This window comes from Phyllostomus discolor, chromosome 9 (genome assembly GCF_004126475.2).
Source record: "Phyllostomus discolor isolate MPI-MPIP mPhyDis1 chromosome 9, mPhyDis1.pri.v3, whole genome shotgun sequence".
NCBI lineage: Eukaryota > Metazoa > Chordata > Mammalia > Chiroptera > Phyllostomidae > Phyllostomus > Phyllostomus discolor.
This window is the reverse complement of record NC_040911.2, coordinates 20,216,730-20,229,835: the sequence shown is the minus strand read 5'-3', so window position 1 is coordinate 20,229,835 and position 13,106 is coordinate 20,216,730. Positions and strand designations below refer to the sequence as shown.

The 13,106-nt window shown below is 47.1% G+C and overlaps 1 protein-coding gene across 1 annotated transcript in view; it reads left to right on the top strand.

The window, feature by feature from the left end:
- LOC118496670 (urea transporter 2-like) overlaps positions 1-13,106 on the top strand; it is a 359,977-nt gene that overhangs the window by 336,683 nt on the left and 10,188 nt on the right. Inside the window, exons 3-6 of the mRNA XM_036009097.1 lie at positions 5,080-5,264; positions 8,247-8,427; positions 9,402-9,591; positions 10,428-10,556. Coding sequence (XP_035864990.1) covers positions 5,091-5,264; positions 8,247-8,427; positions 9,402-9,591; positions 10,428-10,556 — 674 coding nt within the window. The 5' untranslated portion in view covers positions 5,080-5,090. The remainder of the gene's footprint in view (positions 1-5,079; positions 5,265-8,246; positions 8,428-9,401; positions 9,592-10,427; positions 10,557-13,106) is intronic.

The following is a 13,106-nucleotide window of genomic DNA, read 5'->3' as shown; positions in this document are numbered from 1 at the left end:
TTTGGGACCAGCCAGCTTGTACTTCATCTGGTTGCTCTAGCCATCTTTCCCTTCCATTTGGGAGCACAAGGAGAGGGGAAACTAAAAATCACTGAGCGCCGCCTACGTGCCAGGAACCAACTCAGCAGTTTTACTCTCCTAACCGTCCTACACTGTCCTGTGAAAGGGGAGAAAAGGCCCCTGCATCCCCTGGTGGCGGAGAAAATGGTGAAGCTGGGCATCAGAGCTGCACTGCAGCCTGTGCTTTTTCCAGACACGGCGACCTTTTTTTACAAGGTCATTTCTGCTGCACGTCTCACTCCTACCCCAAAGCCAAAATTCCCCCGTTTGAACAGGATAAACATTCCCATGGCAAAGGAACGCTGTGTTCCCCAGAGGAGATGCAATCACGTTGTTCCTGCCGAGGCCACGCAAGCTTATGAAATAGAACGCTGGGCTGAGAGCCTGGACCCAGTCTCGGGGCAGCCGCCCCTCCCCTGCACCGCCCCCCCGCCCAGCTGTACCCCATGAGGCTGTTGAAGCAACAGAAGGAGCCCAGGGAGGGGAAGTGGCTCTGATCTTGGCTCTGCAGCAAGCTGCCAGGTTTGCTGGGTCTCTGCTTCCTGTGTCCATCACAAGGTGGAAAGCTTGCTTCAGAAAGCGGGGAGGCTGACATCCATGTGAGAAACAACACCTGCTTTGTTTCCCTGCACCTTGATTTCTCCATCTGTAACTGGGAGTCTTGTTTGCAGAAAGGAGGGACTCGAGGGTGGGAAAGAAAGTGCGTTTTCGGAGCTGACTCTGGAGCGTACGTCCCTTGTGCAGTCCTTCATTCGTCTGTGATTCATTGAACTTATATGGAAGGCTTATTATGTGTCAGGCTTTCTCCTGCCACAGCAATCGATAAGGTAACAGGCCCTCTACTTAAAAGGGCCTGTGTATACAGGATAATGTGTATACACATTTTCTATCAAAAGAAATGTACAAATGTTTGTAGCCTCATGGTTAGGAAATAATTTTTAAGCTACCCATTCTCAGCTCTAGCCTGCACACTTGAGCCCCATCACCCCCCTCCCCGCAAGAAAAACCCTTGATTAGATGATACACATTGCTTTTATATTTTAACATTTCTAAAATCAAGATGCATCCTACAATTTTGATTGGCAGTGCTTTCTCCTTTCCCAGTGATACGCAAAATAAAGATACATCATACAGTTGATAACATCTTAGATTCACTGAAATACATTAGGGGAAAAATGTTATTTTTCGGCTGAATTTTTAATGGATTTCACAGCCACTGAATTTAATACAAGCTCCTTCCAAAATATGTCTACTTCATCCAGATGTATGGTGTCACGGAAGTCGTGTGTCTAGATATCTAATTGCTCCTCGCTTTTTATCTGGATGGCTTGGAAGGAATCTTGTACCAAAAGGCCAGGATGCTTTGCCACCTCCTGGCCACCAGAGGGAGAGACAGCATTGGATGAGGACAGCTTGTCAGCCTTGTTAGCTTTTGCTCTCCTAAACCTTGGCCACTTGCTCCCTCCAGAGTGGTCTGAATGCACTGACACTCACCTGTGGGGTCAGAATAGAGAAACAGACCCCCTTCCAGAGCAAGGGCAGCATCAGAAAGAGCAGTTGGTTGGATCTGAATGATATTTGCAGATCTACGCTAAAAATCAGCTATTGTTTAATGAGCTCCTCCTAGACATGAGGACAGGCGCTAGAACGGCAGAGCACTGGCTCAGAAATGCAGGGCTGGTGGGTGGCCCCATACCCTCCTTAAGCCATTCAAGTCCCATGAGACCCACATGATTTCTAAAGCTCTCTAAGGAAACATTCCCACCCTAGTAGTCACCTGTAGCTTCCTGTCCTTCCCTCCCTCCTCCCTTCCCTCATTTAGCTATTTCCCATTCCAATACCTACTATGTGCCAGGCACTGTGGTAGGAGCTGGGGTTACAGCAGTAAACACAACAGAGAAGGTCACTGTCGTCATGCATCTTTAAGTGCCAGTGATAATGTACAAATAAATACTATAGATACTGTATGAATAAAATAGATACTATACGAATGAAATCAATCATTGAATGGTGCTATAGATACTATAAAATAAAATCTATTATTGAATGGTACAAAAAAAATGCTATAAGAAAAAATACAGGGACCCTGACAGCATGAGACAGGAGAACATAGTCAGGGGTGCTTCTGAGAAGGCTTCTCCAAGAGTGAGTGCTGAGGCAAAGCCTGAAAGATGAGTAGGAGTCATCCAGGTAAAGAGCAAAGGGGAGAACTTCAACCAGATAGACCACCATTTGTAGAAGCCCTCAGGTGGAAAAGTAGGTGCTTAACACCCTCCAGGCACTAAAAGGAGGCCAGTGTGGAGCCTAGAGACAAAGGGCAAGAGAAGCACAGGATGGCCTAAAGCATAACAGGAACTGGGTGATGCACAGCCTTGCACACCGTGCTAAAGGCATGCTTTTCCATCTGTAGCCATTGGAAGGATTTAGGCAAAGAACTGACATAAGTAGATTTGAGTATTAATATGACAACTTTGATTGTCCGGCAGAGCATGGCTTAGAGGAGAAATCTGAGAAGTAGGGTGTCTGATTGGGAGGTACTGGAGAAGTGGCAGGAGATAATGGCAGTCAAATAGTAATACTGGACACGGAGGTGTATTCTAGAAATAGAATTACTGGATTTGGAGAATGGAAAAGAAGGGAATATTAAATTTGACTCCTGAGATTTCTGAAGGAGCAGTTTGGAAGCAGGAATGGACTCATTCTAGGATGAGCACCTTTGAGGGAAGAGGACAGGACTTGGGAAGAAAACATGAGCTGTTGCACTATATTAACTTTACGCTACTTCTGGAACATCCACAGGCAAGCGTAAACTAGACAATTAAGTCTATGAATCCAATGCTCAAAACTGGGCTGGAAATAGTAGACTTTGGAGTCATGGGCATGCAGAGGGAAGGTCAAACCATGGCGAGAGCTGCGTTAACTGGGTAGGAGCATCACTAAAGAGCTGAGGCCCAGAACAAAGCTCTGCAGACGCTCGTATTGACAAGAGCAGGCAGCCAAGGAGGGGGTGAAGGATCGGCCAAGCAGAGGATCGAGTATGAAAGCTAAAGAGAGGACAAGGTGTCTGGAGGGATGGCCAAGTCCCATAAAATACCACCGAGGGGTCTAGCAGGATGAGGACGGAAGCATGTTTGGATTTGCCAACATGGATGTCTCAGAGCAAGGACAGAAGCAGCAGAAACCAGCCTGGGGTGGCTAACAAGAGAAACAAAACATGCTAAGAGTTCATTTGAGGATGGAACACATAAATTTAAAGTGGAAGTAGCCTGCCCAGATATGCAGTTTTTCTCTAGCAATGTTCAGTTGTTTGACGAGAGTTTGGGTTGACCTGCCTGGGACTTCACCCCACAATAATGAGGCAAGGAGAGGAGGAAGAGCAAGGGAGCTGAAGGTAGGAAAGTGATGGGCCATGAAATTAGGTTGGATAAGAAGAAAAGGGGAGATGGAGGCTGGTGGAGGTAAGGCATTGAGTGTCTCCAGGAGGTGAAAAAAACTGTATTCGAGGGCACACTTGAGCAGCTGAGCTAGAAGTCCAGGAGGTGGTGACCAGAGAAGAGACTCTGGCTTTTGAGATTTCATAGTTTGTATGATATCAAGTCCATGTGGTGATTATGGCAATCAGTGGCTGAAAGGAAGAGGAAGAACAAGTCACTGGAGAGGAGGAAGAGAAGGATCTATAAAGTCAGAGAGTAAATGATGGCTCTGTGTCGGTGAGGTCAGTGTCAATGCCTGGACGTTGAAGCTGTTGAAAATTATTGGAGTGAAGATGAAGATTACTATTAGGACCCCCTAAAGTGTTCAGAGAATGAGAAGAATGAGCAGAAAGTCAGTAATACAGCAGTGAGCAGTTGGACAGGTGGTATAAGCCTCAAATAAGAGAGGTTTCTGTACAAGCAAGGTATATAGTGGTCTGAAAGTAACAGAGAAGAACAAGAATTACTCTCATTGGGCATAGAAGAGGAAACAGCCCAGGGAAATGGTACCAATGCAGGTATACAAAGGGGGACTTCATACCCTTTGGAAAAGAACTCTGCAATCTTTTAGCAATGTCTGTCATGGTAAGTGTCAGGAATGCTAACCCCCAGGCCAGAGATCTGCAATCACTGTCCTAAGATACACTGTCCTGCAACTCGGGGGAGGAAGCATCGAGCAATGGGGGAAATCTAGCTCATATTGAGGAGGTTCAGGTTCAAAACCACGTCTCAAAGAAACAATAAAGTAGATGAAAACATAACTGAACTAGAAGAGGCCAAAGAAGAGCAGTTAAGATTATTGAATGGGAAAGGGGAAAGCACAGTACTACCTGCGACACCAGAATAGACTGGGAAACTGAGGACCTTGGGTAATGTTCCAAAGCAGTTCACAGCATGAGCCCTGGCCCTAGCACTCCCACAGAGTGGGAAGGATGCCCAGCCTGGTGCACACTTCATCAGATAGGCTATACCAGAGCTTCTCACTGTTTCTAGGGAAGGGAAGGGGTGAAGTGGTTGGAAAGAGCACTGAGGACAGAGAGAGAAAGGAGACTGGAGGTCAACTGTAAGCAATATAGGGTCCATGGCAATTAAGAAAACAATTTTCTCTTCCATCCCCACTCAATTGGAAGAGCCCAATCTATGTGTATGTATCAAGGCAAAATATATGTACAGCTAGCTACCATAATAAGAAAGCACAATAACCCATATACAAAGTAAAGGAAAAAATATTTTAGAGTAGAATTAGAATAGAATATTTTAGAAAATATTTCAGAAAAAGGAGAGGTATCCTAACTGAGTAGTCAAGGAAATCTTCACAATGGAAATGGACTTTATTCTGTACTTGGAAGAACGAGGGTAACTTGAAAGGTAAAGGTGACATGGGTGGGGGAGTGACTGCAAGCCCCTCTGGCAGCACAAGCTACTGGAATAGTAGGTCCCCTGTGTGTCGAGACAGACCTTATGCTTCCTAAGGCCTCCATCCAGCCTCAGCCAAGCCCAGGTCGACCCAATTCTGACTCACTCGCTCTGCCCTTTTTTTCACCAGTTGCGTGACCAATGAGTGGCCAGCCCCTGAAGGAGATGTCTGACTCTCACAGCAGTCCTCTTCTGCCAGAGCCTCTTTCCAGCAGATACAAACTCTATGAGTCAGGGTTGACCAGCCCTACCTGGCCCTCCAGCCCCCAGGACACACACCCAGCCCTGCCCCTCCTGGAAATGCCTGAAGAAAAGGTGAGGAGTGTCCCTCCCAAGATGTTTCCCAGGTGGGCTGGGGATGGTGGGGACGAAGAGTAGTGAAACATGCTGCTTTCCCAAATACCCCATGTGTGTGCTACGTAATGCCACAGAGGGGCCTCTCTTGGGAAAGTTTCTTCCCCAAATCAATGCACGGTCCCACCCATGATGGGTCCTACCTGACCTAAAATAGAAATGTGGCTTGCATGCGATGCGGTTTTAAGGACAAGTAAGAAATGCACCAGCTCTGGATGGTGTAGCTCAGTGGATTGAGCACGGGCTGCGAACCAAAGCATTGAAGTTTCGATTCCCAGTCAGGGCACATGCCTGGGTTGCAGGCCATGGTCCCCAGCAACCTCACATTGATGTTTCTCTCTCTCTCTCTCTTTCTCCCTCCCTTCCCTCTCTAAAAATAAATAAATAAAATCTTTTAAAAAAAGATGCACACCTTCACACCCCAGTTTTCCGACCACTCTCCAAACTCTTGCCCTTAGACGTGCCTGCTTGAATTACGTACTCTCTCCAAAAGGAAGGCCTTCCTCCAAACACCAGCCTTTAGCACTCCTTGAACACAGTCGCGCAGAGGCAGCCTGGCTGCAGCTACTGGTGCAGTGGGGAGGGATACGGCGACAACAAGGCCTGGGGACAGGGGAGAGCCTGACTCCCAGAGTTGCCACACTATCTTATCTAAAACTCCCCATTTTCAACGAACCATTAGGAGACATGTCAAGAAACAAGAAATAATAAACCAGGGGAAGTAAAGCAGTTGATAGAACTGCCCTTGAGGAAGCTCAGACATTGCATTTACTAGAAAAAGATTTCAAATCACCTAAGTAGAATCAAGAAACAACAACGAAACATGTCTAAAGAGCTAAAGGAAAGTATGAGAAGTATGACCACAACATCTCACCAAATACAGAATCTCAATAAAGAGGAAATTATAAAAAAAAGAAGTAGAAATTCTGAAGTTGAATAGTGTAACAGAAATAAAAAATGTGCCAGAGGAGCTCAACACCAGACTGGTGCAGCGAGAAGAATCAGACATTTTAACGACAAGTCCATTGCTGGCTTGTTTGTCTAATGGCTTCTCTGAACTAATTCTGGAAAGCCTATATTTTTTGTCATTTCTAGCCGCTGATCTCCCTGCTCAGTTAGCCTACTGGTCGGCTAATGATTGGACAAACATTTTCTCAGGGATCTGTGTGCATGCTGGGGCATATCTTCAACACTCATCCAGGAAGTTTTCAAGCCTGCCTTAGCCTTCACTTTCTGCTTCACTGAGACTCGGGCTCAACCAGGTGCGAGCTCAGGGACTCCTCAGTTCCCCACTGAGCACGCACACGGCCCTGGACATGGGCCAGCCCTGCACATGCACCTGCCCTCCTAGAGTCACAGAAACATATCCAAGCTTTTTAAAGCCCACTTTGGACATCCCATCCTCCAGCTTTTTCTCTTAAGCTTTTTGACTAGCTCATTGCTTTCCTCAGCTGTGATCCAGCACCTCAGGCACAATTTTTTCCAGTGTTCTCAGCCGTTACAGAGGAGAGAACTTTTGGAGGGTATTTTCACTGATATCCCCAAGGCATTTAAGTTTTGATGCAGGCAAGAGGTTGGAGAAATCTACAGACCCTCAGTGTACGATTGAAATATAATGTGAGCCACATATGTAAGTTTAAATTTCTATTAACCACATTTTTAAAAAGTAAAAAGAAGGAGGTGAAATTAATTTTAATACATTTTGTTTACCCTGATATATGAATATATAATATTATTGTGTCTATTCAATGTAATCAATATAAAGTAGCACTGAGACAACTTACACATTATTTTTATACTGTCTTTTAAATTCACTTAAAGCACATCTCAGTTAAGACTAGCCACATTTCAAGGGCTCAATAGCCACATGACCTATTGGCTACTATATGGGACAGCTTAGCTGTAGAATAAGGAATCCTGACCAAGGGGTCCTTGGACAGAATTGAGGATGTACGAACTTAGGTGGGAAAGTAATTTATCTTTATTTTCATTAACCTCCAACAAACTTTAGCATTTATTTCAATTATGAATATAAGAAATGAATAACAGTCATATTAGAACATCTGAGATGTTTGTCATTGTCAGATTGGGTTCCCCTAGAAAGCTGACTTGGAGATTTGTATGTAAGAAGTTTACAGGGGTCCTCACCAGTGTGGCTCAGCTAGTTGATCATCATCCTGCAAAGTGGAAGGTCACTGGTTCTATTCCTGGTCAGGGCACATGCCTGGGTTGGGGGCCTAGTCCCTGGTTGGGGTGTGTGTGAGAAGCAATCAATTGATGTTCCTCTCACACATCAGTGTTTCTCTCCCTCTCCTTCTCCCTCCCTTCCCCATTCTCTAAAAATAAATAAATAAAACCTTTTTTTAAGAGAAGTTTTTAGGAGTATGCCATCAGGGTGGTTACTTGTAGAGAAATAAGGCAGCAGGGTTAGACGGAAGGAGTTGGGCTGTGATGCAGTTGCAACAAAGGCCTCAGCTGCCCCAGCGGTGAGCTCCAGAGCTGCGATGGCTCTACACAGTGGTCCCGAGCTGGAGTGAACAGGCCCCAGATACTCACTCATCACTGCTGTGAAATTATAGTGGGCGTTGGATCTGTCACGCCTCTATGTGCATCGCAGTTTTTTAATATTATAGCTGCACTTCGGTGTAATTAGTTTTCTTTGTAATCCTACTTACTTTATTTATTTACAAACACTACAGTCTGTAAAGAAGTCCACAGGTTTGCCAAGATTCCGAAAGGGATCCCTAGCACAAAGGGTTAGGAAACCCTGCCATGAAGAAAGTGGTCTATCCTGGGAACAGCAGGCCTGTGCGGGGTACTCTGGGCATGTTTGTCTTATGATCCTTTATATCAAAGAAGACAAAACCTGACAACCTTCTTTATCCCCAAGTGCCCCTGCAATAGCTCTGTTATCTGATATTTTGTCATGGCTTCTCCTGAAAGGATCTCCGGTCATCCAACGAAGAGAGCCACATTGTGAAAATCGAAAAGCCCCCTGAAAGGAGTAAAAGGAGAGAAAGCAGGGCTGTGCCCCGGGACTCTGCAGGGGACGGGGGCATCAGCCTCTTCGAAGCAGTGGGCTACCTCACGGGCGAGATGAAGGAGTGCAGGAGCTGGCTGAAAGGTAAGCAAGGTCTGCCCAGGGAAGAAGCAGCCGGGCCCGGCCAACCAGACAGCCCTCCCTCTGGCTTGGACTGAGGAAGCTGCGCCCCAGCTCACCCCCAGCTGGGGCTGCTGCAGCCCCGAGTTGAATCCAGGTAGGCATAACATACCCTACTAACTTGGATTCCCAAGGTTTCAGAATTAAATGCATTTCATGAATTTTAGTTCTTTGAAAAGTCTTCACTCCTTCATGGGATAATGGAATAGCTATAGGACAACCACTTAACTACATATAAGCCATTTACCAAATGAGCTGGTTGGTCTTTCTTTCACTTTGCCGTGCCATGTAGTATGTGCCATGTAGTATGTGCCATGTAGTATTGGCCTCCCCCTCCCCCATGTTCCAGGGTTCTTTCCTTGTAGTGCCTTCCTTCTCCTCATTTCCCTAAACTAAATGCTCCAACAAACACCCCTAGCCCCTGCCCCCACCTGTACAGGCTGTCCTGGAGACCACACCAGAGACTGAGGCAGGATGTGAGTCCCCTCTTCCGGACTTGGCTTCCTCCGGGTCCTGTCTCGGTACTCATTCCTTTCCCAAGCTTCCTTTCTCGTGACTATTTTCTTTGCTGCTCAGACACCAGCCCTCAGCGGAGTTACAGAGCACTACAAGTAGAGAGTTCCCTACCTTCTCCACCTCTTCTCTTGGATCAATAAATTTCCCTTGGAATGCCCCGAGGCTTCCTTGACAACCGAGGAAGCCAGTGGCTGGAACGGCGTTAAGTTGGTCTCAGCATGGTGCCTCAGTCCGAGTGGCAAAAACTAACACCCACTGCTGACTGATTGCCGGGCCACTCAGAGATGGGCTGGGTGCCTGGCTGAGTGGGGGGAAATGTCCTGGCTCGTGCCTCCCTGTCTGTCTTGGTTGCCATGCCAACCAGTGGTCCAGCAGGGAAGCGCCAGCTGGGCCCTGCTGATGGCCCTGCCCATCTCTTTCAGATAAGCCACTGGCCCTCCAGTTCACAGACTGGGTCCTGAGGGGGGCTGCTCAGGTGATGTTCGTCAACAACCCCCTCAGTGGGTTCATCATCTTCATCGGGCTCCTGATCCAGAATCCCTGGTGGACGATTGCTGGGGGCCTGGGGGCAGTGGTCTCCACCTTAACCGCCCTCGCCCTGAGCCAGGACAGGTGCGTCCCATTCTATGGTGGTCTTGGGTCTTGGGGCAGACAGGTGGAGAGGTGACTTCCCATCAGCCTTGTCCTATCAAGAGGAGGCCAAGGTCTCCTGAGTATCAACTTTGAACAGGTCAGTAGAGACCCTTACAGACTTAAGCTGCCCCTATGCTCAGAGCAAACGACAGTGCCAGGCTCCATTTGACTGCAGTCTTCTGGAAACACTCCTTCTGAGGCAGGCACAGACCAGTGGCGGCCAACCATCTCTGCTCAGTTTGCCTGAAGCAGCCGGTGTTTAAAACCAAAAAAAGGACTAAAGTCTAACCCTGAACACAAATGAGGAAATACGGCAAAAATGCAAGCACAATTTAAAAATAATGATCTTCCCAAAACATAGGTTTCTGCTCCTTCGAAAGTTACTCTAGTCCCAAGGAGATTCTGAACAGCAGTGGTCTTCCCTGCTGCCCCTTTTCTTCCCAGCGCCCCCTCTGCAGCTGCCCTGTGTATTCCTGGCCTCCACCCGCCACCACCCCTCTCTCTTACACACACACACACACGCCTTCCCAGGGTCACACCTCAGGTTTCCTTTAGATTTCCCACTGTTACATAGCAATCTGAGCCTCCCCTGAGAAGGAGGGTTTAGACACAGAGAAGACAAAAGTGCATAATTTAATTCTAGATCAGCAAAGGTGATCATGGCGCGTGTGTGTGTGTGTGTGTGTGTGTATCTGGAAAGGTGCTGGCACTTATGCGATTGTGCGACATTCATCAAATAAACTGACTTTTTTCTCTGAGTCCCTGGAGGGAGGGACCATGAAATTCAAGCAGAGAGTAACTCTGTTTCACCCCAGGTCCGCCATCGCCTCCGGACTCCACGGGTACAATGGGATGCTGGTTGGACTGCTGATGGCCGTGTTCTCCGAGAAGTTTGACTATTACTGGTGGCTTCTGTTTCCTGTGACCTTCACCGCCATGGCCTGGTGAGATGCTCATCCTCTCTGCTCATCAAATAAAGACCCAAGATGGTTGTGTCTTATGCCGGATGGGCACAGGTACCATCATGGGGTCCAGTGTCTTCAGAGTCAGGCTGGTTTGTCCACAAAGACACCATGAAAGTCCACAAGTTCGACTGAAAGCCAAAAGGATCATTTTTAAATTTGGAGTGGCAGGGACCCTAGAGCAACACAGCACCACGTGTTTGGTACTGGGCTGATAGTCTTCCTTGCATGGCAGGCCTCATACGAAAGGCTAACATTTACTGAGTATTTCCTACATACACAGTCCAAAGCAAGGGAGGGCTGTCATTGCTCCGACTCACAGAAGGAAAGACCGAGGCACTCAGAGCTTAAGTAACTTGTCCCCAGGTCATACACGGTAAAAGGTGTCAGTGACGGCACATTCTGAACTCAGAACCTGTATTATTAAACTCCTGACTATATGGGAATCATCTATCCTGGGGGCCAAACCAAAATTTTAAAAAAACTGTAAATTTGCTTGTAATAGAAGCATAGAGCTTTCCTGGACCAGAATGTCTATATTTAAAGTATAGACTCTTTGAACGAGAAGCATCAGTTGAGATCTTACTGTGAAGTCACCTCATTTTGCAGAAGGATGAGAAAAGCAGGGCAGAGAAGGGCATTAAGAGGAAACAGCCACCAAGTGCAGGGTGTGCTGGGTCTTCTACTCACACGAGCCTCAGTTTGGTTGCATCTGCAGCAGGTCTGGAGTGTCCCAGGGTGTCCGCACGAGCATGCCCACTGTCGCTCGGTGGCAGAACCTGTGTCCCCAACCCCTGTGCTCACTCCTCAGACACACCAACTGATCTTTAACATCTCTAAGAAGTCAACTCATTTATTTGGTGTCAAAGTCTAGAGTTACTAAAAGCAGTTTAATTTAGTTTCAGGACTGTTCATTACTTTTTAGTAGTGCTTGTGAATAAATTACTACTCTGAGCATTCTGGGCAGCTTATGTTTCTTCTTAGGGTCTCTTTCGCATCTATCGGAACAAACAACTAAAGAGGTCATTTCTATGGGGATTTTCTTAATGTCTCCTGTAGGTTCCCTCCACCTTTAAGAAGTAGGAGGCCTTGTCTTCATTTACATATATTTGGTTTATAACTGCATAGATTAAGCCCCTCAGCACAGCTCCTCAGCCACATTGCACTGGGTGGTACTTTGCTTCCAGTGGCCCCGCCCCACCGCCTCTTCCCAATTTTAAAGATAAAACACCCTTGAGCACCCTACTCTGGGCTGAGCTCTGTGCTACTGTTGTAGTTGTTCACTCACCTCCTATAGTCCTTGAAACTGAATCCACAGGGGAGGTCTTAGTAGTGTCATTTTCCACATTTATCCAACAAATATTTGCTGAGGGTCTGCCATGTGCAGGGACTATTCTAGCTGTTGGGGTCCTTGTGAACAAGAGAAGGCCTCCATGCTCTTAGAGCTGACATTTTCCTTGGCAAAGATAGAAATAAACTCGTGAACTGGTCAATTAAAAAGATCATCTCAATATGCGATAAGTACTTTGAGGAAAGCAAAATGGGGCAAATGGAACAGAGAGTGATTCTAGACATGGGTGTCAGGAAGGCCACCTTGCAGAGGGGCCCTGGCATCTGAAGATCTGGGTGAAGGACACCGCAGGCACAAGCAGCGGCACAGCCACAGACCCCAACCAGAGAAGCGTGATGGTGTTTGAGAAGGAGGACCCATGGGGCTGGAGTCGTGAGTGGAGCGGGAGTGGCAGGAGGTGAGGGCAGGCGTGGAGGAGGACCAGACCCTGTATACCTTGTAGAGCCAGTGAGCCTTTGGATTTTCATTACAACTGTCATGGGAAGCAGTTTTACGCAGAGGAGTGACAGGATATGGTTTAAATTTAAACAAATCAGTCTGCTTGCCATGTGGAGAATGGATTTAACTGGACAAGAGTAAATGCTGGAGGCATAGTTAGGAGTTTGCTGCAATAGCTACGAGGGCTGAGAGTGGATAGGCCTAGGGTGATATCCAGGCAGGTGGGGAGAAGTGGTCAGGCTTGGGTATACTTCAAGAATGGCAGAGGCAACAGAACTTCCTGAGAGGCTGTGGAGTATGCGGGTTGTGAGGGATGACTCAGATACTCCTACAGTCTGCCTGAGCACCTGGGCTGATGGAGAAGACTAAGGAAAACAGGTTGGTGCTTGGAGACAGGAATCAACTTGAGGGTTCTCCTCGGTCATATTAAACTTTAAACCTCCAAAAAGAGACGATGAGTAGGTCATTGGATGTGCCAATCTGGAACCCAGTGATATGGTCAAGATTTGGGAGGCAGAAGCCCATGGAAGATATTTTTGTCTGTGGGACTAAAGCTATTACCCAGAAAGAGGAGATTTGAAAAGAAAGAGAAAGGGAAAACCTGAGAAAGAGTCATAGGATCCCCTCATATTTAGAAATTGGCAGGAGAGGGGAGGAACCAGTGATGGAGAGTCAAGAAGGAGCAGCTGGAGAAACAGGAAGAAAACAGGATGAGCAGTGTCATGGCAACCCAGACAGAAAGA